Source organism: Ambystoma mexicanum, chromosome 1p (genome assembly GCF_040938575.1).
Source record: "Ambystoma mexicanum isolate Mex_15411 chromosome 1p, UKY_AmexF1_1, whole genome shotgun sequence".
In the NCBI taxonomy this organism is placed as follows: Eukaryota; Metazoa; Chordata; class Amphibia; order Caudata; family Ambystomatidae; genus Ambystoma; species Ambystoma mexicanum.
Genome location: NC_090921.1, coordinates 1,301,931,671 through 1,301,956,332, shown reverse-complemented (window position 1 = coordinate 1,301,956,332; position 24,662 = coordinate 1,301,931,671). Strand labels below are relative to the sequence as shown.

Below are 24,662 nucleotides of genomic sequence, written 5' to 3'. Positions count from 1 at the left end.
TAGAGAGTTGGTTTCCGAGTATTTTTCTATCTGGGAGTATGCCATTTTATCCAAGATCTTTAAGAGAAAAGGCACTGTAGTAATTGGGCGGTAATTGGTGGGTATTAGTGGGTCTAGGGACTGCTTTTTCAGTAGAGGAAGCACCCATGATTCTTTGGGGTTGGATGGGCTGGTATTGGTGGAGAAGGACGAGTTGATAAGTTTCGTGATAAAGGGGGCCAGATCTCTGGCAGCATCCTTTAGGAGTCGAGTGGGGCATAGATCGCCTTGACAGTTGGTAGGTTTGAGAGATAGTATGGTATTTTCTGTTTCTTTTATGGGGACTTTGGAAAACTTAAATCTGGGGTGATTGGTAGAGTTACTTGGTTGCTCTAGGATGACGCTGATGGGTTGTCTGCGAGTGTGGCTTTTTTCTTGGCAATTTTTGTTTGAAGGGTAGTGACTTTGTTGGCTAGAGCTTGCTGTATGTTGGAGCACCAGAGTTGGTCTTTGATGCAGTTGTCTGGCACAGGGATGGGTGCTTCTAGCTCTTTGAGGATGACAAAGAGTTCTTTTGTGCTAGAGTTGGCTTGGGCAATTCTAGCGTTGTAGGTTTCGCGTTTAGCTAGGATGATTTCTTTTTTGTATGGGGCTGTGAAGGAATTGAGGTTGGCCTTGTTTACGTCAGAAGGTTGTGCTCGCCAGGATGTCTCACAATGCCTTTTTTGTTTGCGTAATGATTTTAGGTAAGGGGTGTACCATGAATTGAGATGGGCTTTGGGTTTGCTTTGTCTAAGTTTCAGTGGTGCAATAGAGTCTAGAGATGTGGTCATGATGTGGTTAAATTCTTTAACGATAGCTTCGGGGTCCAGGTTTTCCGGGATATCGTTGAGTGTAGGGAGGATGAGAAGAAGCAGTTTGTCACAGGTGATGTTTTTTTTTGTTCCAGGTAGGAATCGACAGCGCTATAGGTGTCGGTGCCAGGGTGGGTTTGGCGGTAGTTAGGGTGAAGGTTATGAGGTGGTGATCTGTCAAAATCTGGGGGATATGGAGGCTATCGTGGCGTTGCAGTTGTAGTCTGCTACACAGTCAAGGGTTCTGCCTTTGTTGTGTGAGGGGGTGAGCACTCTTTGGGTAAATCCTTGTTCCTCTAGGATACTAGCCACATTGGAAGCATGTGTGTCTTTGGGGTCGTTATAACCTAGGTTCAAGTCGCCTAGTAGTAGGACTTGGGAGGAGTTTTGTTAGATTATTCGAGATGATATTTGATATGTCGTCTTCAAAGGTCCCAATGGGGCCTGGAGGTCTATAGATCAAGTATATTGTGTGTGTCTGGGTGTTATTTATGTTTAGTTTGGCTGTCATGAGCTCGCATGAGTTGATGACTGGGGATGGCACTAGTCTGCAGTGTAGATTGTTTCTCGTTATGACTGCAATGCCTCCACCCAGAGTATCGGTTCTGTCTGATCGCAAAATGGTATATCCGTTTGGTATGGCCAGTGAGAGAGCGTGTCCTGCTGCGGCGTGTAGCCAAGATTCGGTGACTGCTAGGATGTCTAGCTGTTCAGAGTGGATGATATCTGCTATCTCTGTAGAGTGTGTAACTAGCGATCGAGAGTTTTAGTGCGCTCTTGAGGCTAGGATTGTTTGTCTTGGGTAAGGTGGGACTAGCTGTAGTTTGGGTCTTGGAGGGGGGACTGTTGGTGGTGGTCGGATTGGACCAGTGTTTAGTTGTTCGTTTGTTGGAAGATGCCATGGTTCTGGCTAGTGGTTCATAGAGTTTTGCCAGTGTTGAACTGAGTCTGCCGTTCCTCTCGGAGGTATTGCAGGGTAGGGTGTTTTGTGTCTGGAGTTGCAGGAGGCAGTCAGTTGGCCAGGGTTTGTTGGCATGGTTGAGAGGTGTTGACATGTTGTAGTGAGTGGAGTGGTATTGGTGCGTGGCTAGTACTAGGAGCAGGATGTGTATGATACTTGTTATGTGGGAGGTGGGGAGCAGGATGCGCAGGGATGTGTGCATTGTTGGTAGGGTGTTGTAGGCGGGGGAGTCTGTATCAAGTTCTGAATTGGTGCGCTAACTAGGTCTGGTCTGGATTGTGTGGCTTGAAAGCAGAGTTCAGAATGCAAATATGGGAGTAGTGTAGGTGCAGTGATTGTAAAGGGTGTTACATTGACTAAGTACAAAGCTCAAATATGCAAATAGAAATACATTTACAGCGTTTCAGATACACAGATAATGGAACACCTAGATTCAATTTTGCAGAGAGGATGGGGAAATGGTGTAGGTGTACAATAGGATGCAGAGTGCGGGCTCAGGTATGCGATTGGAGTCACAATATGTAATGGGAGTTGTCGCTGAGAGGTGCTCAGTACTCCATTACTGTGCGGTAAAGGGGCATCTGAGTCCAGTTGTTGTCACGCCCTCTCACACAACCCATCTCTCACTTCCCCCCTCACACCTGTCTCCCTCATCAGGCGCTTCTCGCCGTTGTATTTCCCATTCACACCAGCGGGGGAAACACGGCAGGCGGAATACCATGTTGGGCGGACCTGCCTCTTTTCGCCCTTTTCCGCGTTGGCGGTTGCCATGGCGCCTCCTGCACAGCCGGCGACGCCAGGATACCAGGATGTACCGACAGCCCCAATCGCTGGCCGCGTTGCGCTCCACGCAACGTGCGCGAGCAGTCACGTGATGCGTCACGTGATACCGCTCGCCTCTTCAAAAGAAGCCGGCAAACAAGACTCTTTGCTTCACAGCTACTTCTACGGAGAACTGCCATGCGTTACCTTTGCTTCTTGTTTTCTCTCCTTGCTTCGACCTTGGAACGCTTCTTGGAAACTGCTCTTGGATTACCCTTGGACTCTGGCGTGCTCTCTGATTTCCCGGACATCTGACACCTATTTGTACTCTGGACTTGCTTTTGGATTGCCCTTCTGTTTTTGCAACCCTCGGATTGCTTCACGTTTTGCCACGGATCCAGTCTTGCTCCACCAGGTGCTTTCAGGAGTGTCAACTACATCATCCCAGCCTGCTGTGGGTTCCCCTGCATAGGTTCCTTACCTACACTCCACCCCTTTTAGGTAAGCTGGTGTCACTGCATCTTGTTTACTCCTTCTGCCAATTGCCAAGTGCCTTTTTGAGTGTTTCTTTGATTATAACCCTTTGCCTTACAGTACTCAAGGGTCCTTCTGGCGTTCCCGATACCAGGCTGACGACGACATTCCCACCTGTGGCCTCAAAGATTGCTAGCGCAGTATTTTACATTCTGCTCGAGCGGTACTTGGGGACGGAGGCATTACATAACTGCACGACCATCAAGTCGGACCCATCAAGTTAGAACAGTTGTACATTGTGGGCTTGGGGTGGTAGTAGTAGGCAGCTAGTACACAATCAGCGGACAGGCATTAAAGCTCTAAATGAGCACAGGTTATTGAAGCTGGGGTTGGTGCTGAAATAAGGCGGCAAAGTAAATGTGAGTTGACTGTTAGGTAGGTGGGTATGTTCCAGGTTTCATATGTTACTCACAGTTTCAGGAGCAGGAACAGGGGGTATGGCCCTGGGCTCTGGTCAGCTCGGGACAGTTTCAGGACAGTTGCTGGCCTTGCCTTCAGGGCCTTTCCAGGAAGGGCCGGCTCACGCCAGCCGGCTCCCGATTGGCCTCTGCACCTACTCCATGAGCCTATCAGTGGCAGGCATCACTGTGGTGGAGGGGCTGAGCATGGTGGCCAGGGTATGAAAAACGGGCGGCCATCTTGGAAATGGAAAACACCTCGTGTGTTAGAATGGTGGAGGTGTACTGCAGGAGTTTAAATCTGGCAGTACAGCTCATGTGCATCACGAGCACCTCTTAATTAAAATGCTTGTGTTTGCAGAAATCTCTCGGCTACTGCGCCTCGTGAGTTAAGAATAGCCATACATTTCAAATAAAGCCAGCTAGCGGCATACCTTGGCTTTGGGATCACAGCATCCATAGGGGATCGTTACCAACTGCTCCTGGTAATCAGTGGTTACATTACAGGCTTAGGGTTACATAGGATGCAGCTTTGTTACTATAAATGCTGGATGTTGGAGAAGCGGTGCTAGTTGAACAGAATGGTTTTGAGTGATTTGCAAAAGGAAGGAAAGGAGGGTTCAGATCTAAGTGCATTGGGTAGGGCATTCCATAGTTTAGGTGCTATGTGGGGGAAACCGATGCCTCCAGCGTTAACTCTTTTGATAGAGGGAACGCAGAGTTGGTTGGCGTGGTGACTTCTTTTTAGGCATGTCGAGGTGTCTCTGTACAGTAAAGTAATATTCTTCAAACATTTACGCTGTGGGCCCTCCCTTGTGTTCTACTATATCTGGCACTGCCCTGCTGCCTTCCTGAGAGTTGCCTCTGCCTGCTTGCCACATTAGCCACTAGAAGAGTCAGGAGGTGGCCTTCTTGCACCTAGCTGACGGGTCACCAACTCTCACATCTGAACACATGGACGAGATCAGTCGTCCTAAGAAAAAGAACAAGTAAAAAGGCAGTGACCTAAATTAAGCCGAAACAGGACACCACTTTGTGTGATGAGACAGTTCCTTACCCGTAGAAGTGTCCTCGGATGAACTCCTGGATCCGGCCTTTGCTCTGCGCGTGTAGGTTCTGGAACTCGTGCATGGCCGAGAACTTCTTGACGTTCAGCCCATTCGGAGTCACCACGTCTGTGAAGAGCGGAAGGTGGAAGCAGTCAGAGCTGGAATGAACATGGGAAGAGAGAGTGCATATCAAAAGGACACGGGAGCTAGAGGATGTGGGGGGAGGACAAAGGCGGACAGCGGGTTGGTCGGGTATCAGAGTATTCCTGAGGCGGCTTTATAGTTAGGGGACAGTCCAGCAAAAGCAGCCAATTCCCTGACAGGCAGGTGTGGCGCAGAATCGGCTACACAACACAGCCACCATAGAAGAAGCAGGACGTGACATCACAGCCCGCAGGAAATCACTGCGTGGGCGGGTTCCCTGCTGGTATTATTTGAGGTTGTTGAAGACACCCCTTGCAGTCATAAAGAATACAAACACATTTCTGTTTTTTTAAATGTATGTTTTATTAGATTTACAGTCATAGGAGATTAAAAAAAAACACATGACTGTTGAAAAATTATTCTAGAATGCTGATAGCAAAACCGCTGAAGAATAATAAGGGGCTCTCTAAAAAATTGCCACCATCGGTGAATGGGTAGAATAACCCTACCGTATTTGTAACTTTAAGTGGAAGGATGGTGAATTTTGTCAAAATAAAGAAAAAGGGGTGGAAAGGTCCCCAGATCAGTGGAAAACAAAAGTGGAGGGAGCTTATGGTTAACAATTTAACCCCTCCCCAATTTCAGGGTCAAGCCTCACCACCACCACCTTTACGGCACATGAACACATACAAAACTATAGGGTGGGTATAGGGACATTAATATAGCCCTAACCTTCAACGTTCCACTGGAGGTCACCCCTATTCCTTTGAAATCATGCCCGGAACAATACATAGTGCAGCACAATCCAGCCACAACAAAAGGACCAGCACACCAATGACAAAAGAAGCCCCTGTGACTTCTCTCCCTTGTCCACCACACGAGACCCGTCGCAGCCTATAGGGTGCGGACAGGGATAGAGATGGCAAAACCTGGGACAGGTCCTGCCCGGCAATTCGTGCAGGGACGCAAACACACATGCGGATCGGAATGTGTGCAGGCACCTCACAAATAAATGCTTCAGGGACACATGTGCATGATATACACAGGTGAATAACACACTAGGAGAAGGATCAAGAGACAAAGTGATTTTGCACATTTATTTTCACACATAACCTTGTAATGATGGTTGAGATGAACATCCATAAAAAGTACAGGACATACTAAACGTTCAGGATGGGTTAAAGAACACCATTCTAGTCATATGCGGCCCTCTGTGAGAACAAACACGGCCAATTGACTTGTTCATTGGGAAGGTACCCACTCGAGAGTCCGCAGACACACTTTAGATCACTGTACCTTTCACAGATGGGAAGTATCAATTTGCATATCAGTCTTTGTCCTGCCAACATGGGCAGTCCAGCACCGAAATACTTGGCAATTCCTTTCTGAACAAGAGTACCAACAGCAACCCCAGACACATGTTTCAGCCAACCACTGAACAGGTTATCATGCCATGTTCTTTCTAGAGAGGGGCGTCTGCTACCTTTTTTGTTTTTTTCGAAGGTACTTGTAGTTGGTCACCCTAAATTACCTGGGGGAACCCAGACGTGGAAGCCTTGCTCACTGTGCTCAGAGAGGCACAGCTCCACCTCACTGATGATGCCCAACAAGGCTGAAACACATGTCTGGGGTTGCGGTTGGTACTCTGGTTCAAAGGAGGTTTGCCTGGCATTTTGGTGCTGCACTTCAATTGTGGGCAGGACAAAGACTGATATGCAAATGGTGATTCCTCCTTTGTGAAAGGTACAGTGAGCAAAAAGCGATGGCTGAAGACTCTCAAAGTGGGTAAAACCACTGAACAGGTTATCATACCATGTTATTTCTAGAGCAGGGCGACTACAACCTTTTTTGGGTTAAACAATACCCTCTCTGGGTTCCTTGGTGGATTTCCTGATGTTAGTCAACCTCTCGGGCCCGAGGCTACATCCCTAAATTATCATTTGCCTCCAATGTACAAAGAGAAAAGGGTGCGACTAACACCTATAGAAGGAACCTGCAAACTTTTGCTCCCCATATGTTTTGTACTTCAATGCACATCACTCAAAGCTAGAGTAGGTAATAGTGAGGGATGATGGGAGTGGTAGTCATCTGGAGAGCCCCAGGCTGTAGACCCCTAACCTCTAGTATTAGAGTTTCAACTAAAACTCGAAGGGGACAACTATTCTCACAAGTGTCAGAAGGGTGAAATACAAACAGTGCAACGGTCCATCTAAAGAGTTCTTTCGATAGGCCTACCTTTCCTACCAGGATGCTCTAATCCAAGAGTCCTAGCAATACATCACTCCTGTCGCTTGCTGGCTAAAATTAAAGTTTCAGGGATGTAAGGCCCACCGTGCTTCTGGTCTCCTCTGTCCAAGCAACATAGCGCTCTGCTTGCTTTTTTAGAAATCCTAAGGATGTAGTCCAATGCTCTTGTCTTGAAAATCCTTGATTCCTTGTCTTGCAAGTACAAACGTCTCTCCTTGTCTCTTTACGGTATATGTCTGGCTCAGATATTCACATCCTCTTATCCGTGGGTTGCCGAGCTGGCCAATTGGCACTGGCTTTTAAGCAGACTCCTACCAGCAAGGATTTCCTCTCCCTTGCTTATGGTACTACCATGTCAGACTCCTAAACTTAAGCATTTATTCCCCCCTGCTTAGGGTCAAAGTCTTGACGCACCCCTACAGCAAGTATTTCTTCCCCTTCCTTACAGCGTTTGTCAGGTTGTAATATACTGACCCAGCAGTCATGCGCTGCCCACTTGGGCCAAAGGCTACAGCCCGTAACAGGCTCTTGAATATTCTTCTTGGTCTCAGGTTCGTGCCAGGTTCTGAAATATGGCCCTCAGTGGGCTCATAGCTTTTCTCCTTTCTCCATGCCTGATCATATCCGAGATATGGCCCTCAGCTGCTTTTCCAGCTCCTTTCTCTTGGTCCAGCCCTGACCGCATCGGAAATACAGACCTCAGTACATGTTAAGCTTTCCTCTTGCTTTTCTGTGTGCACAGGTCTGAGGTATAGCTCTCACCAAGTTCAAAGCAAACAGCTGGCTGCTTGGTTGTTTGCTAATCTCCTGTTCCCCACCTTAGAGGCTGGAGCAACGATTGTAGCTGCCCTAGGTGAAAGGTCATGTTGCCACCACTGAGCCACAATATCAACCCCCATGTTTGTGGATTATAGCTTCCTATATCATCCGGTGAACTCTTCACATGCATGTTCTGCCCACTACATTCACAAGCTAGCATTTCGCCGTCATGTTTTAGATCTTTTCATAATAGGGTAAGATTTAATCACACTTTCACACACAGGCAGGATTAGGAACAAACCATATCAGGGAGAATTAGAAATAAGCACCATTAGGCTTTCCCATTCCACATTCATCCCGCTCCCACCCACGCCCATATGTCACTATATAAGCCAGTTAATTTTCTGAGCCGACGTGGGACACGTTCATAACAGAGTAACCATCTATCTGCGGGTTGTCACCAATTTAGAGGTAGGCCTGCCACCGGCTTTGCTTGCAGTATTTCTGCTTCTTCCCTGCCTCCACCCACTGCCATCATGCCATCAATTTCTTTTATTTACTAGCGTTACCACCCAGCGTTGCATGGGTCTATAGCTGACAAACACATGGGGGTCTGCTATAGCCTTGTGTATGTTTTGTGTCATAATTTCCCATTTTTGAAAAATTGCAAAATCATCAATCTCCTGAAATCGCCTATACTGAGCAGCACAGGGTAGGACGAATGGGTGGGATTGGTCAGATTCGACCATCGCCAGTACACTCCAGACTGGTGTGCCAACGTTGAGCCAACCTCGAACATACAAGGCTGCGGTCATAAGGGCGCTCAAACAACGAACAAACAAATGCACACACAACAATCATAGGACAAATATATGTCTAAACAATACAGGAGAAGACACATTTTGGTAGAGCGGTTTCAGTACCTGTGTATATTTAAGCAAACAGGTGAGTTTTTTTACACCTTGTTTAAATGAGACTAGAGAGCTACGGGCCCTCAAGTCCGCAGTCAAGGTATTCCAAGGCTTCGGAGCTGCTACAAAGGCACTCTGACTCACCTAGGTTAGTTTAGCTCTCAGCATAGACAACATATCAGTGGAATTAGACCTCAGTGTTCTACGCATGGGTAGTCAGGAGATCCCTTCAGATAGATAACTTGGGCCGTTGCTAAATAAGCACTTATGCATAATAGTAAGAAGTCTGAAGGACTACTAGCTCCTACTGGAAACCAGTGAAGTGCTTGCCTAGCATGAGGGATCCCGATCTCTACTGCTTAGACCTTCAATCACGTACAGCACTATTCCGCATTACCTGTAGTTCAGCCATTTCTCCCTTGCTTATTCCATACAGCAAACTTCCACAATAGTCCAGCTTAGCTCCAATAATGGTCTTGCCAAGGAAGAGAAACCGCTTTTGGACAAAAAGGGTTGAACTTGAGTCAGCCACTGGAGGCGATATGCCAACATAGATATGATGTTATTCACATGGGGCTTCATGCTCAGCTCGGAATCTAAATAACCCCCCAGAGTTTTTAATGTATCCAGAATAGTGATGGTACAGCCAATTATAACAAAGCTTCTACACTCCGGTCCTAGCTTTTTGAATCTGCTGGCTGTGCCAACAAGCATTAATTCTATTTACCAATCTTTCAAAGCCCGGCTGTTGTGAGCCATATATTGCTGGATGTAAGAATAGACCTCATTGATGGTTTTAGTGTCTTTGTCTTATCCCCATTTCTGGGGAATATGGCACTGAGTGTCATCGGCATAGTTGGTGTATACGATTCCCTTAGTATCCAACAACGGCTTTCTGAAGAGGTTATAGAGAAATGGTGACAAAAAAGCCCCTTGTGGTACCCCATAAAGCACATTAACGGTATCACTACATATTATCCCCACCAAAAAAAATAAATAAACGCAGTATATATGGTCGTGTGGAACTGCCATAGGCAATATTTTGGGGGGGGTGGATAATTTTTGGGGTTTTGAGGACGGGGGTCTCCCCCGCAGGTTCCATGCCTTAATATCACCACAAAAATATGGAGATATTTTAGTAGGGCGATATTTCTGCAGGGATATTGACACCTGGAACCACATTAACAGCATCTGCAGCATCTTCCCAATTGAACACCCTGGCTGTGCGATCGGATAAAAAGGATTTCAACCATTTTGCCGCTAAGGGTGAGAAGTCGCAGAGTTCAGTAATCTATCGACCAAGATGGTATGGTCCACTAGATCAGAGGCGGATGGCAGGTCTAATAGCATTACAAGATAATACTGCTCTTTTCCATGGCTTGCAGGATATTGGCTTTCAGGTCTAGCAAGGCTGTCTCTGTGCAATGTGCCGAAGTGAAGCTTGACTGATGCGTCAAAATGTTCTGTTTGGCAAGATGTTACTGGATCCTAGACTTTAAGATATGCTGCTTGGTCCATCATCTTCAGCAATACAGGTATGATAGTAATTTGCCTATAGTTAGTTGCGATGTTCGGATCCAAAGTAGACATTTTCAGTAGAGGAGTGCGCCAAGCTTGCTTTACAAGGTCTGGCACACATCCCTCGGAGAACAAGCCGTTAATAAACTTCATGACGAGGGGGACCAATAATGATACACAAGCCTTGACCAAAATGGCTGGGCAATAATCGTCTTTAAAGGCGGTAGGTGTAAGCTGTGCGATTAAATCTGAAACCTCCACTTCTGTCACTAACCTAAAACCAAAAGACTCCATCGTACCATCAGACATAGCAACAGGGGATAGAGTTGGTTCTAGTTCCCCTTCAGAATATCCAGCATTTGCAGGAATTTGAACAGACCGAAATGGGAGCAAAGGGAGAGCAGGGGTGGTGCCTTGATGTTTAGGATCTTCACTTGATGTCTGTGAGGTTGGACTACAAGGCCCCTTAGGCTGTGAGATCATCCATGTTAAAATACTTACTGATCCTAACACCACTATTAACCTGGTACTACTTTATAGGCTTCCTCTACCTATGGTTGATTTTCATGACCAACTTTGGAAACTTTGCTTCCCCTACACAAAATTCATCCTCTGCTGGGACTTTAATCACTGGTTATCTGACAGTGTGGACCCGATAGCACCATCTATCGAATCATCTCTGGTAAATCTGAGGTTCCGTCAACATGTTCGTGAGTAACTACAAAAGGGGAGAGAAATAGTAGGCAATTCCATGTTTTTTTCCAAAACATACTAGGTTCTAATAACATTTCTAGGGTCTGCTTTAGCAGCTCCTACCATGATCACTCAAACCAGATCAAACAGGAAGCAGAAAAGTTAAAGTTACCTGTGTACTGCAAAGCCCAATCTCCAAGCACCCAACGCCCGGACACAAACCAGCACAAACCGGTGTGAGGAGTCAGGAATGAAACTCAGACACAAGTGAGTCATGGTTTTGGTCAAAGACCTATTTAAATAAAAGGGGGTGGGGGAAATGCCTCTCTGTCCCTGCTCTAGAGGCGCTTCCCTACCTAAAACCAAAGCTAAGTTGTATTCCGTCCCTCACATTCTAATAAATGAACTAAGGTGAAAAGGGGCAATGTCTTTGGCCTTGAGTTGTGTAGAAGTGTTTAAAAGAAAATACGTAACTCCAAAACAAAAGTTCCATAATATCACAGTTCCTAGTGTCAAAGGGTGGCTCCCTTCCCCTCGATTTCTCTCCACTCTGCTTTATGTTCAAGAATGTCAATTCCATAATGTTCTCTTGTCCAGCAACTCAACTGGTACAAACAATGCTTTGTCCGCTATTCTTGGTCATGTCCGGATACCTAGTGTACTCTCCTGCCAGGATGTCTCTCTCTTATAATAGGTTTGCACAGTCTTTTGCCAGCCCCAAAATATATCCTTCTCACGACCTCCTTGGCTGCTTGTATAATATACACTGTTTAACTTAACACTGCCCGGTACGCTTTCCTGCCAGGGCTTTCTGGTAAGAACACACTTGCAACTTGCATTCCCCATGGTAGACTCTACTTCCAGGGTTTCTCACGTGTATGTCTGTGTCTCTCAATTTGCCTGGCATTCTCTCCTGCCAGGGCTTTCTCCCATGTCTGCTCTGCACACACCCGCAAACTTGTCAGTCTTTTATACTTGTTTCCACTTACTTAACTTGCCTGGAGCACTATCCGGCTTCTCACAGAGATGTAATATATACATTGACAAACTTGAAAGCTTCTTTTTCCTACTTCGTTATGCCTTATTACAAGCATTTCCCTTGCTCGTTCTCTATCATTTACATTAACTATGTTGGTGGTACTTTGACAGGCTTTCCAACACGTCTCGGGGTCCCTGTATTCCTTGGGTGGACTTGCTGGCATATGTCGGTTCTCCTGCTGCAAGCCTGTGGTGGTTGTGCCGGGCTCTGCCTTCTCTCGCCGCCTCTGTACCGTTTCACGGCTTCTCACGGCTCCTGCCTTTTGGTTCCACGTTCCTCTAGGCTTTGGTGGAGGCTACCTTGTAGTACCAGCATACGCCAAGAAGCTCTCCGACTGCTTCTAGTATCCGTGTCGAACCATTCACCAGCAATCTACTTTCCTTCTCTTTTTTGGGAAGCCGCTTTCCTCCACAAACAACGATTCAGCCCTCCGGTCTCCAGCTCTGCATCGAGAGATTGTGTTCTCCAGCCAGCGAGGTTGACCCTTCCTCTCAGCTGTTTGCCTGTTTAAATCTCCCAGCTTCAGGTTGACTTTCCCAAACACTAGACCGCAGCGTGTGCTTTGGCATCTCAGTAATCCTCATTACATTGCTCAATGCACCTTTCTCATCCCAGTATTCTTGGGTTCATGGTACTGGTAGTATGATTTTGACAATTTAGATGTAAATTCTTGAAGGGAGTTTTTTAGGGTGTTAAAGGGCCCAGCCATATTTGATGAATGTACAGTATCAATGAGAATGCCCTCAGTGTCTATCCTAGGTTGATAGCAGGAGATATGACAACAAACCATCAATGCATGGGGAATGGCTGGGGTTTTCTCAAAAGAAATAGGGGCAAACCATGTACCATCCAAGAAGTCATGACACCATTCTGAGGGCTGCCTCATCCCTCCCCCTGCATCCCTACTCCACCCCCCCACCCCCAAGTTATCCTCCCTCATATAGCCACCCCCAGGGTCAGGATCAGGTAGCGGCTGCCCTCCCCTGGTCACACAGAGAGAGGCTACCACATCACACCGGCTTAAACGTGCCTGTGACCCTATGAAATAGCCACAGGTGATGCTTGGAAATGTAGTTCCAGTCAGGTCAGAAAGACCCCTGAAGGGGTCTGTGTAATGGCAAATGCAAACTTGGTCGTCAATTCTATGGCAAAATTTGTATCAGCACTTCAAAATCGACTAAATTCAGCCATTCTTAATCAGGCAGTTCTAACTAGGCACAATTACATTCACATACATCTAGCAGTTCTCATTAGGCACATTAGTATTTACAGCCACCTACATTCAAGCACAGTCGTGCAGTGTGAACAAGCTGTCAAAATGACCTTCAATTAAATGAGCATCAGTGGAAAGGCAAAGTGCGTTAGTGGCTGTCAGTAGCTTTGCTAGCACCGTCACCATCCCGGGATGGCAGTAGCCCCACTCGCACCCTTTTTCCGGGAATCAGTGATGGCAAATACGTACCCCTTTCATGGCCATGCATCATGGCCATGCATTCACAGCTGAGCGCAGGGCCTTCCTTTGGCATCTTGGAGATCGGAGAGGAGCATATGCGGGCAAGTGCCTCTGGCAGGCCAGAACAGGTGGGACCTCCTACCTAAAGATCTCGAGCTAAGCAAATTGCTGCCAATGGACGGTCATCGGTTCCGGGGGTGAAAACGGGGCCGTGGCTCGGCCTGCTGGCCTGGCTGCCAGGAGGTGGAGCAAGACGTGGCAGAAGTTCTGCTTCCACCAAGCTTCCTCTATAGGGGTTTCGTGCACTGTGCAAAAGGGAGTTTCATCCAATTTTGCGGCCCCAACGTTCTCCAAAAACGTGCCATTTTGCAGAAACTGCACCAAAAGCTCCCCTAAGGTACTACTCAGTTTGCGGTGTAGTAATTAATAGTGTTTTCCTGAATGTTGACAGCACGACTTCCTGAACTCACTAGCAGTTTCGGCACTGCCAGAAACAATGCAAGCAAACCTGTGCTGCATGTATGGTCTTCCATCTGCGACTAAACATCCCTGACATACAGGAAATGAACAATAGGGGTAACATCCAAGCAAGTGCCCCCACACAAGGAACAGGCACAGCACAGAGAGCAAGCTTCACTGAAAGCATCCACTACACTGGCCAGGCCCATCAGGGAAAACAGCACAGCAAGCTACCAACACACACACCCATGCATGAGGTACAGCATGGGCAGCAGCAGTGCCAACTTCCCTCACAGGCATCCGTAGCAGTCACAGCCCACACAGCAGCACTGCACAGTTCCAAAACGTACAGGCTCTGCTCACAGATGAAGCATCTACAGTTGCTAAAATGGGCAGGGCCAACACATGCTTACCTCGCAAATTGAACAGGTACGGGTATAAGCACAGCGTAAGTGGGGCCAGCACAAGCCTCCACACACATTTACTGCATGGACCAGGGTAGTCACGCTTACAGCACGAACAGGACCAGTGAAAGCTTTCCTTAAAAGCAAGGGCAGGGTCACCAAGCTTACTCAACACTAGTACTCAAAGCTTCCACAACGTCACACACCCCAATGGCATTTGAATACACAGTCTCTATGCATGGCCCACCACAGTGTGTTGTAGGGTCATCTGTTTTCTTCATGCAACCTTTGAGGGGGGCGAGAAAGGGCAGTCGGAGCACCACAAAAGGCGACGTGGCATGCGCATGTGCTCTCACCGGGTTTGCGCTTCAGCAGGTGCTCAGCCTCCACCGCAGTGATCTGTGACACAGTGGTGAAAACGTGGCTGCACTGCACCGCCGCCCGCTCCATGCAGTATCGGTGATAGATCTGTCGGTCCCCAGCCTCCTTGTCCACGTTGAACTAGGAAGGGAAGAGAGGTAAAGTTTCAGTAACAGAGGAACAGGCCCATTTTCCCTCTATACCCAACCATCGGAGGAATACTATTAGGGTGAAAGGCATCTGTAGACATCACTGCTGGGGAGTGAGGGTGGCGGCGGGAGTACCAGTAGGGCACCAGAGCAATAAGCGCAAATGCTCAAGAGTGGTGAAGGCAATGCATGTGTATTTGTAAGAATGTCTCTATTTAGAACGTATGCACGCACCAACATAGCCCACTGTCCCCCGAGAATGCAGGCAAGCCAGAGTATAGCTTTAAGTCATCTGTACGTTTGTCTGCATTCTTGGGGGGGGAGAGGGTGGAGGGGAACGGCATTGGCTTCGTAGGAAACTGAAGACCTTTTTCCTGGCACAATAACTGCATTGTAAATTTGTACAAATGTCATACTGGCTCCTGTAAATAATGTATTACCCATGTATATGCAACTAAGATTTGTCTGTAACAAGCGCCACGATGCCCCCGGGCTGATGTGCGCTCTACAAATCCGAATAAATAAATATATTATTGCTTAGCGGTGCACATGCTCTAAATGCAGCTATTCTTACACATAAATGGGTATTCTCCACTCCGCACCTGCTGATGATGAATAGACAGTTGCAGCAAGGAAGGTGCAGGATGTTTGCCATTGTCCGACTACTGGCCAGACCTGCTAGGGCCTTGGAAATGCAAGGGGGTTGGGGGGACACACCGACAGAAGGGAAAGCCTTGGAGGCGAACACACTGAGCCAGGACGCTCTCTGGCCAGAAGAGACACCAAGCAGGAAGAACATGCCAGAAAGGGGTGACACCAGTTAGAGGTAAGTCACGGGAAGCCAGTGTGCTGTGGATAAGGAAGGGATGGGCAGGGCAGATACATTGAGTTACGCAAGGGAGGAAGCTCTTTCTCACAGGAAATGCACCAAGGCATTTACTTACACACCCTCACCAGGCATCCTTTGAAAAATGCACAGAATAAATTGAATACATGATGTATTCCAAAATGCAGCTTTCAGGGGCAGTGTGACCGGTTACCATTGTCTATCAGGCGTGAAATGCACGGTCAGGACCAAAAAGGTTCCAGTATTACCCGAACCAGGTAATGTTCCCAACTTTTTTTCTCAGGGGATCAAAACTCAAAGGGAACCAACTCAAAAAAGAAAACATGAAGGCGAGTCTGATAACCCCTCTTTCCATTGTCCCAATGTTTCAGAGTGGCCAACAATTACAGATTCAACATTACACATTCAACAGATACCATTTAGTAATCAGATCAAATGGTATCTGTTGAATGTGTAATGTTTAATCTGTAATTGTTGGCCACTTTGAAACATTGGGGCAATGGAACGAGGGGTTATCGGACTCACCTTCATGTTTTCTTTTCCAAAGGGTTCCAGACAATAGGCCTTCAACACATGGAACTCCAGGATAGTAGACCTTGGGGAACGCTGGGATCCGGCAAGTGAAGGGGAAGCCCCCAATGGGGAGCAGAAGGGGTACCTTGCCAAAGCAAAGAAAACGGACAGAGCCGCGCTTGCCTGGGCAAGAGATGCAACGCAATTGGCTGGTGCCAGAATTGAGTAAGAGATAGACGGATATGAAACGTGATAAACTCGAGTGCAGATTCCTTTCAGGGGTACAAGACGCCTGCTCGGTGTTGACCCTGAGCAGTCAAATATGTCCCACCTGCTAATAAAGCAGCAACAGCATTCCTTATCCCACTAAATTGGTCTGCTTGTCCATGCGTCACAGTCAATTGGAAGGAGAGGGAAAGGTAGGGTAGGTCAACGGGGCCCAGAAACCAGTGATCGAAGTGAGAGGGAATGGTTGGAAACGTGTCCGTTTACCATTCCTCTACTTTTTACACCCATATTCACCATTCTATACAGAGGATGCGCCCATTCATGTCCCTGTCCAAGTGTAAAGTTGTAATAGGAGCCTAAATTACTAGTTACAGACTGTTGCAATGCCCTGGCCGCAACACCTTGTCACATGTTGCACTATGCTTCCGTCTACCCTCTCCCTCACCGAGACCACACAGTGCCACTACTTTTTTCAACACTCTTCTACCACTGCCAGAAACTGGATGTCTAAAACGGTCTGGGAGTGAGACTGTGTGGGCAGGGAGGATGGATGGTGTGCAATGCAACAGCAACAACAGTGCAGAACAGCATAGCGATAGGTCATGCTGAGGCAGCCGAATGGTATAAGGAGCCTGACTGAAAAGAGTCAGTCTGGTAGCCACCAGCCTCACATAGTTTATCAGTTGCCTACCCGTTTCCAATACAACAGTGATGCAGATGAGGCAGGGTGGGAGTAAGGCCTGACTTGCCCTATGCTAAGGTGGGATTTCCCTTCCTGAAGAAAACTAAGGATGATCAGTATCAGGATGTCCAAATGAAGTCTGTGTCCAAAACCTATACTTGCCCTCACAACTAACTGTACACAATGTGTAGGGATATCGGTCTCAAAAGAAGTGTTCAAAAAGAAAGTTCCGAGCTTCTTTCAGCACTTGGCTTCGGATCAGCTTCCCCTTCCCCATGTTCCAAAATAGTTCTCAAAGTATGGGGATTCCCTTCCCCAAGAGTTCAAAACTTCTTACTTCAAAATAAGACAGTTCATTGGGACACCTCCCCAACTCGGGGTTTCCTTTCCCCAAGAGTTCCAACTTCCAGATTTCAAAATCAACACAGTTCAGTTTTTTTAATTTCAGCTTTTCCAACCACAAATGTAGTAACACATGAGCTTGGATACAAATATGCTTTCATTAGCCTTTCCCACATAGGGCACTCGGTCTAGATGCAGTTGTCGGTTCACCCATTACTGGTCACGTAACCGATACCCTGTTTTCCGTTTCCATCTAGACTCAGCCACTGGTTACCTTTCACAGTGATGCTTGTTTGCTTCCTCAGTGCCACCTGCTTCAGACACTGTCCCGTGGCTAATTTAGCCACCACACACCTTGTTCTTATTTGTATTTCTCTTTTTTTTTTCCAACACAACTCTGGCTCTTGCCAACACAAGCCTCTCATTTTGTCATGCTTGGGCCCCTCTGAATTTTGGGCCACTTTCAAAGTCTCATCTTCGTACCTTTTTAGTATTCTCTTGACCTTGTCTTTACTTGTTCCACTTATTTCACACAATGTATTCCGCAAATTTTATTTCATACATTACTTTTGCTCCAGTCACGAGCATTCAATTGGCTTTGCGCGGCATTCACAAGTGCTTTCAATGCCTTTTGACTCTGTGCGGTATTCATAAATGCTTTCCAGTCATCTTTTATTCTGTTCGGTATTAACAACTGCCTTCAATCACATTGCCCTTCACTCAGCAGCAAAGACCTGTATATTGCTTTTACACTCACCGTTTGCATTGGCAGCTTCCTTCCGTCTGGCATCCTTCGCAATGGATTCTCCAGGCTTCTGCAGCTTCCTGGCTTCGCCCTTCTCTCGCGGTCTGTACCCCCCGATTTCCTGACTTCTCTCATCGACAGCGGCGGTCACAGGGAGCTCTACTGCTTCTTTCCTCCAGACCAGCTTCGGCTGATGACAGGACCTCCAGACCCTCACATAGCTTCACATGGCTTCAGCGTCTCTCTCTCTCGCTCTCTCCTGCACACCACTGCTCTGGTCTCCTGGGTCGCCAGCTTCCTTTTCTCCAGCCGGTTCCCTTTTCTTATGAATGGCAGGCATTTTTATATTGCTCAGGTGTGTTAAGTACCCCAAGTGTGTGTCGTTAGGTTTTCGTGCCAGACTCTGAAAGACTCCATTAGGCAAACATGTTTGGTTGTTCCTCTGGTATACCTCCATAGTCGTCCTTCTCGTCTCAGTACCAGAAGGGTGTTTGAAGTTGTCTGAGTTAAGGTTTGGACTCCAATATGCAAGTTTGTCCATGGAATGAGGATGTGTCCTCCTAGTTGGCCTCTTCCTCATCCCAGTACTATAATGTTGTTTCTGGGGAACGGAGTGAAAGTAGGAAAAGGGAACGGGTTGACAATATCCCACACAAGACTTTCAGAATAGAGGGCTCATTATGAAAGGTAAAGGGGGGGACATCGCATCTCACCCAAGGGTGTCCTCCCCTCAGCCTCCAAGCTCCCTCCAGCCAGGTGATCCTCCCTTGCATATCCCACCCCAGGGTCGGGATCCAAAAGTGATGGCCTTTCCCTGGCCACCTGAGAGGAGGAGTTTGGGGAAAAAGAGGTGAGGACACCCTCAGGTTCCTCACATATCCTTCCCCTATGCAAGTTGGGCCTCGATGTTCAAAGGGAAACCGGGAGAGAGAGTCAACGTTACCCTAATCTCCACCCTTCCGGTGTTCTACTGTGAAACAATATGGTTGGAGGTCCAAGAACCATTGCATAACTCTCGAATTGGACTCTTTCCTCTGGCTGATCCACACCCAGGGAGAAAGATCGGTGAGCAATCTGAATTTGCGGCACAGTAATTAATATTTGAGATGAAGGGCAATTCAATTGATGATTGCCAGGGCCTCAAGCTCTGACAGAATAGTTCTCTCTAGGAAACAACTTCTTACTGATGTATACTTCAGGGTGTTCTAATCCGTCATGATCAGAGAGGACGGCTCCTAGGCCCATGAGAGAAGCACCGGTTTGTCAAATAAATTCCTTGGAAAAGTACGCTACTTTCAAGATGGGGGTCTGACAAAGGGCTTGTTTTAAGGTATTATAACAGATTTTATCTTCATCCCACCTGATATTTTGGGGCTCATCGTTTTTCAGTTTATCCGTGAGCCTTGCGGTTCTGCTTGAAAGGTTCGGAATAAAGCGGTGATCGTAGCCAATTAATTTTTGGTGTGGGAGTATCTAGGACAGCCTTAACTTTGTCCTGTTGGGGTTGCGCAGCGCCATTACCCACAAAGAAACGCAAATATTTAACAGGTTGGGCCAATTTACAGTTTTGGGTTTGCAGTCAGGCCTGCGTTTCTAAATGCTCACATTACCGTGTAAAGGTGGTATAAATGATCCTCCCAAGTCTTGCTATGTATCACAAGGTTGTCTGTATAGGTCCCGCAGATGTCAGACTAAGGCTGTAAAATCGAATACATTAATCTCTGAAAAGTCACGGGGGCTCCATGTAGGACAAATGGTAATACTTTAAAGCGGAGCATACCTATAGGTATAGCAAAGGCAGTTTTGTCTTTGTCAGGACCGTATAACAGAACCAGTCAATAGTCTTTCGTGAGGTCTATAGTGGAAAGGTAAATGGCATTACCCAGCCTGTCAATAGGGTCATCAATGCGGGATATTGGGTAAGCGACGAAGGCAGAGATGGCATTGACCTTGCTAAAATTGATACAAAATCTCTAATTCCCATCAGGTTTTGCCACCAACATGATGGGAGGAGACCAGGCACTAGTAGATGGTTCAAAAATATTAACATCGAGCATTTGCTTGACTTCCTGAATGATGGATTCTTTTCTGGACTCAGGTAATTGATATGGCTTTAAGTGTACCACTTTGCCTTCTGGAGTGTGGATTTGACAGTAGATGTCTTTACTCTCCCGGTTCCTCTCTAAATACATCAGTGAATTGTATCATGAGGTCATATAGCTCTTGCGTTTGGTTGGTACTGAGCTCGGGTGGAATCAAGACTGTTATTACAATCTTCAGGTCGTAGACAAGACAAGACATTGGCATTAGACTCTGATGGATTTTCCCTCCTCTCCTTTAAGAGATTGACATGATATACCAGAGTCTTTAACCTGCGGTCAGGCTGGGAAATTTTACATGGTCGTGTCAGTTCTAAGACCTCATATGGGCAGTGCCATTTGAATATTAACATGTTTTCAGAAGTGGGCAATAGTACCAACACCTTTTGGCCTACTGAAAAATACCTTAAAGAAACTTTCTTATCATTGGAGGCCTTCCGTTCTTGGACTTAGTCATATGGGTTTTTACCAAAGATCCAACTACTGTCATGTGTTTTTAGTCGGTTAGCGGTTTGGGAAATATGGGATTAGGGCTTCCTCTCATTCTTCCCAGGTTTCTGGAAGCAAGTCTAGGATATCTCAGGGCTCTCATCTATAGAGTTGTTCGACTGGGGAAAACCCAGTGGACACCTGAGGGTTTTTTCTAACCGCAAATAAAGCCCAAGGGATAATTTCATCCCAATTTCGACCATCCTGTTCGACTTTCTCAAGATAGTTTTCAGGGACTTATTGAACCTTTCTACAAGGCTGTCTGTCTGTTGGTGGTATACTGCTTTTCTTAAAGTGGTAATATGCAGTAGCTGTTTCACTTCCCCATGAGATAGCTCATAAAAGGTGAGTATTTCTTTTGGAAAGACCATTCGTCAAAATAAAGGAAGTAGATGTTGTAAGATCTGTTTAGTGGTATTGGCTTTCAGGGAAAAGGCTTCCGGATAGCAAGTGGCATATTCCACTATTACCAAAATATACTTGTTCGCTAACTTCTAGGTTTACAAGCGGCCAACAATGTCCATAATAGGCCTTGAAAAGGGAATCTCAATTACTGCCAATGCTTGTAAGGGAACTGGTGATAGTATATGTGTGCTGGTATTTTGACAAAGGGCACAAGTCTGGCCAAAGTTTTTAATATCCGCGTGAATTCCAGGCCAGTAGAACTTATTGATGATTTGGGCTTGTGTTTTCGTCTGTCCTAGATGACCTCCTGTTAGTTGGGAATTAGCTATTTCCAGGACTACTGGTTTATGAAATTTAGGGACGAGCTGTGTTTTTGTTACGTCCTCTGGTGTAGTCTCTCCCCGGGTACATTAGCCCATGTTTCAAAAAAGAAAAAACGCCCATCTCTCGGACGACCCTCTTCCTCAGGTGTAATTTGCAAAAAGGCTTCAGCCAACAATGGGTTGTTCCTTTGGGTAAATGCCAGATCAGAAAGAGTATCAGTTTCTTCTTCTGGGGATTTCCAGGGTTCAGGGTCTTGAGGAACGTCAAGTGGATTGTCCGCCTCCCCAAAGCCTCGAGTACCTTGATCTGTTATCGCCTTCCTAACCTCTTCCTTTATTTAAGGAACACTGCTCTCTCGAGCATCCCTTGTACAATTTTATCCCACTGGTGGACTTAGAAAGGATCCTTCCCATGGTGCTGTAATAACACTTTGATGTCCCCTCGGAAGTCTGGATTTATGACTCGCGCGAACACATCAATACCAAACCTCCAAGCAAGTTTGGATTTGGGAGCTAATCTGATGTAAGTATCAGGGGGAGCAATTTGAATCAAGTCAGTGGGTATTAGTCTTCTTTCATCGGGGGGAATGATCACTTCCCTACTGCTACAAAGATCAAACCCAATATAACCCTTAGTGGCTACTGAAGGGTCCGACGCTCTGGGACTTAGCTTCTCAAATTTGTATCAGTTGAGCCACATCCCATTCTGACACCATTTGTGAAGACATCATGAAGCACAACAGAGAACAGATTCAAATTTGCACTGAAAGTAGATTTAATGTAAAAGGGATGGTGGCGTAAGGCCTAACATGCCCTATGCGAAGGTGGGATTTCCCTACGTAAAGAATACTAAGGATAGTCTGTGTCAGGATGTCCAAATTAAGTCTGTGTCCAAAACCTATACTTGCCCTCACAACTAACTATATACAATGTGTAGGGACATCTGTCTCAGAAGAATAGTGTTAAAAAATAAAGTTCAGAGTTTCTTCCAGCACTTGGCTTAGGATCAGCTTACCCTTCCGCAAGTTCCAAAATAGTTGTTAAAGTATGGGGATTCCGTTCCCCAAGAGTTCAAAACTTCTTCAAAATAAACACCGTTCAGTTTCTTAATTTCAGCTATTCCCGCCAAATGAGCTTGGCTTCAAATATGCTTTCATTGTTATTTTCCACACAGAGCACTGAAGTCTAGGCGCAGTTGTCAGACCACACAGTCCACCCCTTACAGGTCACGCAACCGATACCGTTTTCCTGTTTCCATCAAGACTTAGCCACTGGTTCCCTTTGACAGAGATGATGGTTTGCTTCCTCGGTGCCACCTGCTTCAGACACTGTACCGTGGCTACTTTAGCCACTATGCACCTTCTTATTCTTATTTGTATTTCTCTGGTTTTTGCCAACACAAGCCTCTCTTATTTTGTCATGCTTGGGCCCCTCTGCATTTTGGGCAACTTTTAAAGTCTCATCTTCGTACCTTCTTAGTACTCTCTTGACTTTGCCTTTACTTGTTCCACTTATTTCACACACTGTATTCCTCGACTCGTATTTCATACATTACCTTGCTTTTGCTCCAGTCACAAGCATTTAATTGGCTTTGCACAGCATTCACAAGTGCTTTCAATGCCTTTTCACTTAGTGCGGTATCCATAAATGTTTTGCATTCATCTTTTACGCTGTTCGGTATTCACAAGTGCCTTCAATCACATAGCCTTTCGCTTCAAAGGACTTTGCTAAATGTTACCGGAGCGCTTCGGTCAGAGTGCATATTGCTTCTACACTCCCTGGTCGCATGCAGCAGCGTTCTTCCATCCGGTGTCCTTTGCAACAGGCTTCTGCTGCTTCCAGTCTTCTCCCAGCTTCGTCCTTTCTCACGTTCGTTACCGCGTGTACCGCCTGCTTTCCTAACTTCGCTCAGCGATGGCTGCAGTCACAGGGAGCTCCACTGCTTCTCCCCTCCAAATCCACTTTGGCGGATGGCAGGACCTCCGGACCCTCGCTCTCCTGCACAGCACTGCTCTGGGCTCAAGGGTCGCTAGCTTCCTTTCCTCCAGTCCATTCCCTTTACTTCTGAATGGCAGGCATTTTTATTTTGCTCAGGTGTGTTAAGTGACAAAAGGTATGGGTGGTTAAGTTCTCATGCCTGACTCCTGAGGACTCCATTAGGCAGATATGCCTGGTTGTTCCTCCGGTATGCCTCCATAGTTTTTACGCTCACCTGGCTCCCACAGAGGCGTCGATCTGAACTGGACAGCTGCGGTCTCCACCAATGTGACGCGTAGGGCCGAGATGACGGACTGGACTGGCCCACCTAGCTTCGTTTGCTTGGCCCGTAGGAATATTCTTCTGTCAATGGAGAAAGGGAATTAACCACCCGTGGGGTTGAGCGTAAATCCCCCCAACCCCCCGCTGTTCTCCCCACAGATCACCTTTGATGTCCCCTCTTATAGTCTCACCTGATGGTTTGAAAAGATTAGCTCTCCATCCTGCATTGAGTGCAGGGGCGCGTTGATAACCAGTTGCTTCACTGGCTCGAAGGAATTGGTGAGTTCCAGAACAATATTGGCTCCGAAAAGTATGTAGTGCGTAAGAGTTCACATGTCTGACTTTCACTCTTGTCCGATTCCTTGCGGTTTGCAGCTTGACCCCAGCGAAGAGTTCCTCGTGGTAGCTGACAAAGTTCAGGTAAGGATTTGGCTTATCCTACACAGTTCAATAAAATAAGGCCAGAATGTAACCTGTGGCTTGCTCCCTTATTCAGGTGTGGCGAGAAAATATGGAGTTCGGGGAATAATGCCTCCAGCGGTAAAATTAGGTAAGTCTATTGTGGTGAGAAGAGCTCCCCTTGGTTGTCCCTTCGTCTCACCTTGTTGTCCTTTTGTTCCCCTTAGGGGCCGGGGTACGGCGAGGATGCAATGGAGACTGCGCCGACCCGTGAAGAGGAATATTACCCCAGGCAGTAATCAGGTAAGTCTATGGGGGTAATTACTATTGCCTCTGTTTATTCCCTTGGCTCACCTTTGCTGTTCTTGTGTTCCCCTTAGGTGCCAGAGTGCGGCGGGAACGTGCAGAAGGATGCAGTGGATCGTGAGGATGCTGCGAAGGCCGGCGAGTTCAGCGCGGCGCTGCAGCAGGCGAAGCGGCGCTCGTAAAATGCTTCTTTCTTCCAGCTCGAAGGTGCAGTGGATCCGGAATTCAGGTAAGGATCGAAGGTTTTGCTCTTATTCTAACATCTTCTCCTTCTGTCCCTCCCTTTTTCTAGGAGCTGCAAACTCGAGGCGGGCATGGCAGAAGACTGGATGCAGGCTTGCAGACACGGTGA

General features: G+C 46.9%; 1 protein-coding gene across 1 annotated transcript in view; it reads right to left on the bottom strand.

The window, feature by feature from the left end:
- The window catches only part of GYS1 (glycogen synthase 1), a 279,620-nt gene that overhangs the window by 96,656 nt on the left and 158,302 nt on the right, over positions 1-24,662 (bottom strand). The window contains exons 5-6 of the mRNA XM_069605881.1: positions 14,521-14,665; positions 4,546-4,663 (exon numbers count right to left, since the gene is read on the bottom strand). Of these exons, the coding sequence (XP_069461982.1) occupies positions 4,546-4,663; positions 14,521-14,665 (263 nt within the window). The remainder of the gene's footprint in view (positions 1-4,545; positions 4,664-14,520; positions 14,666-24,662) is intronic.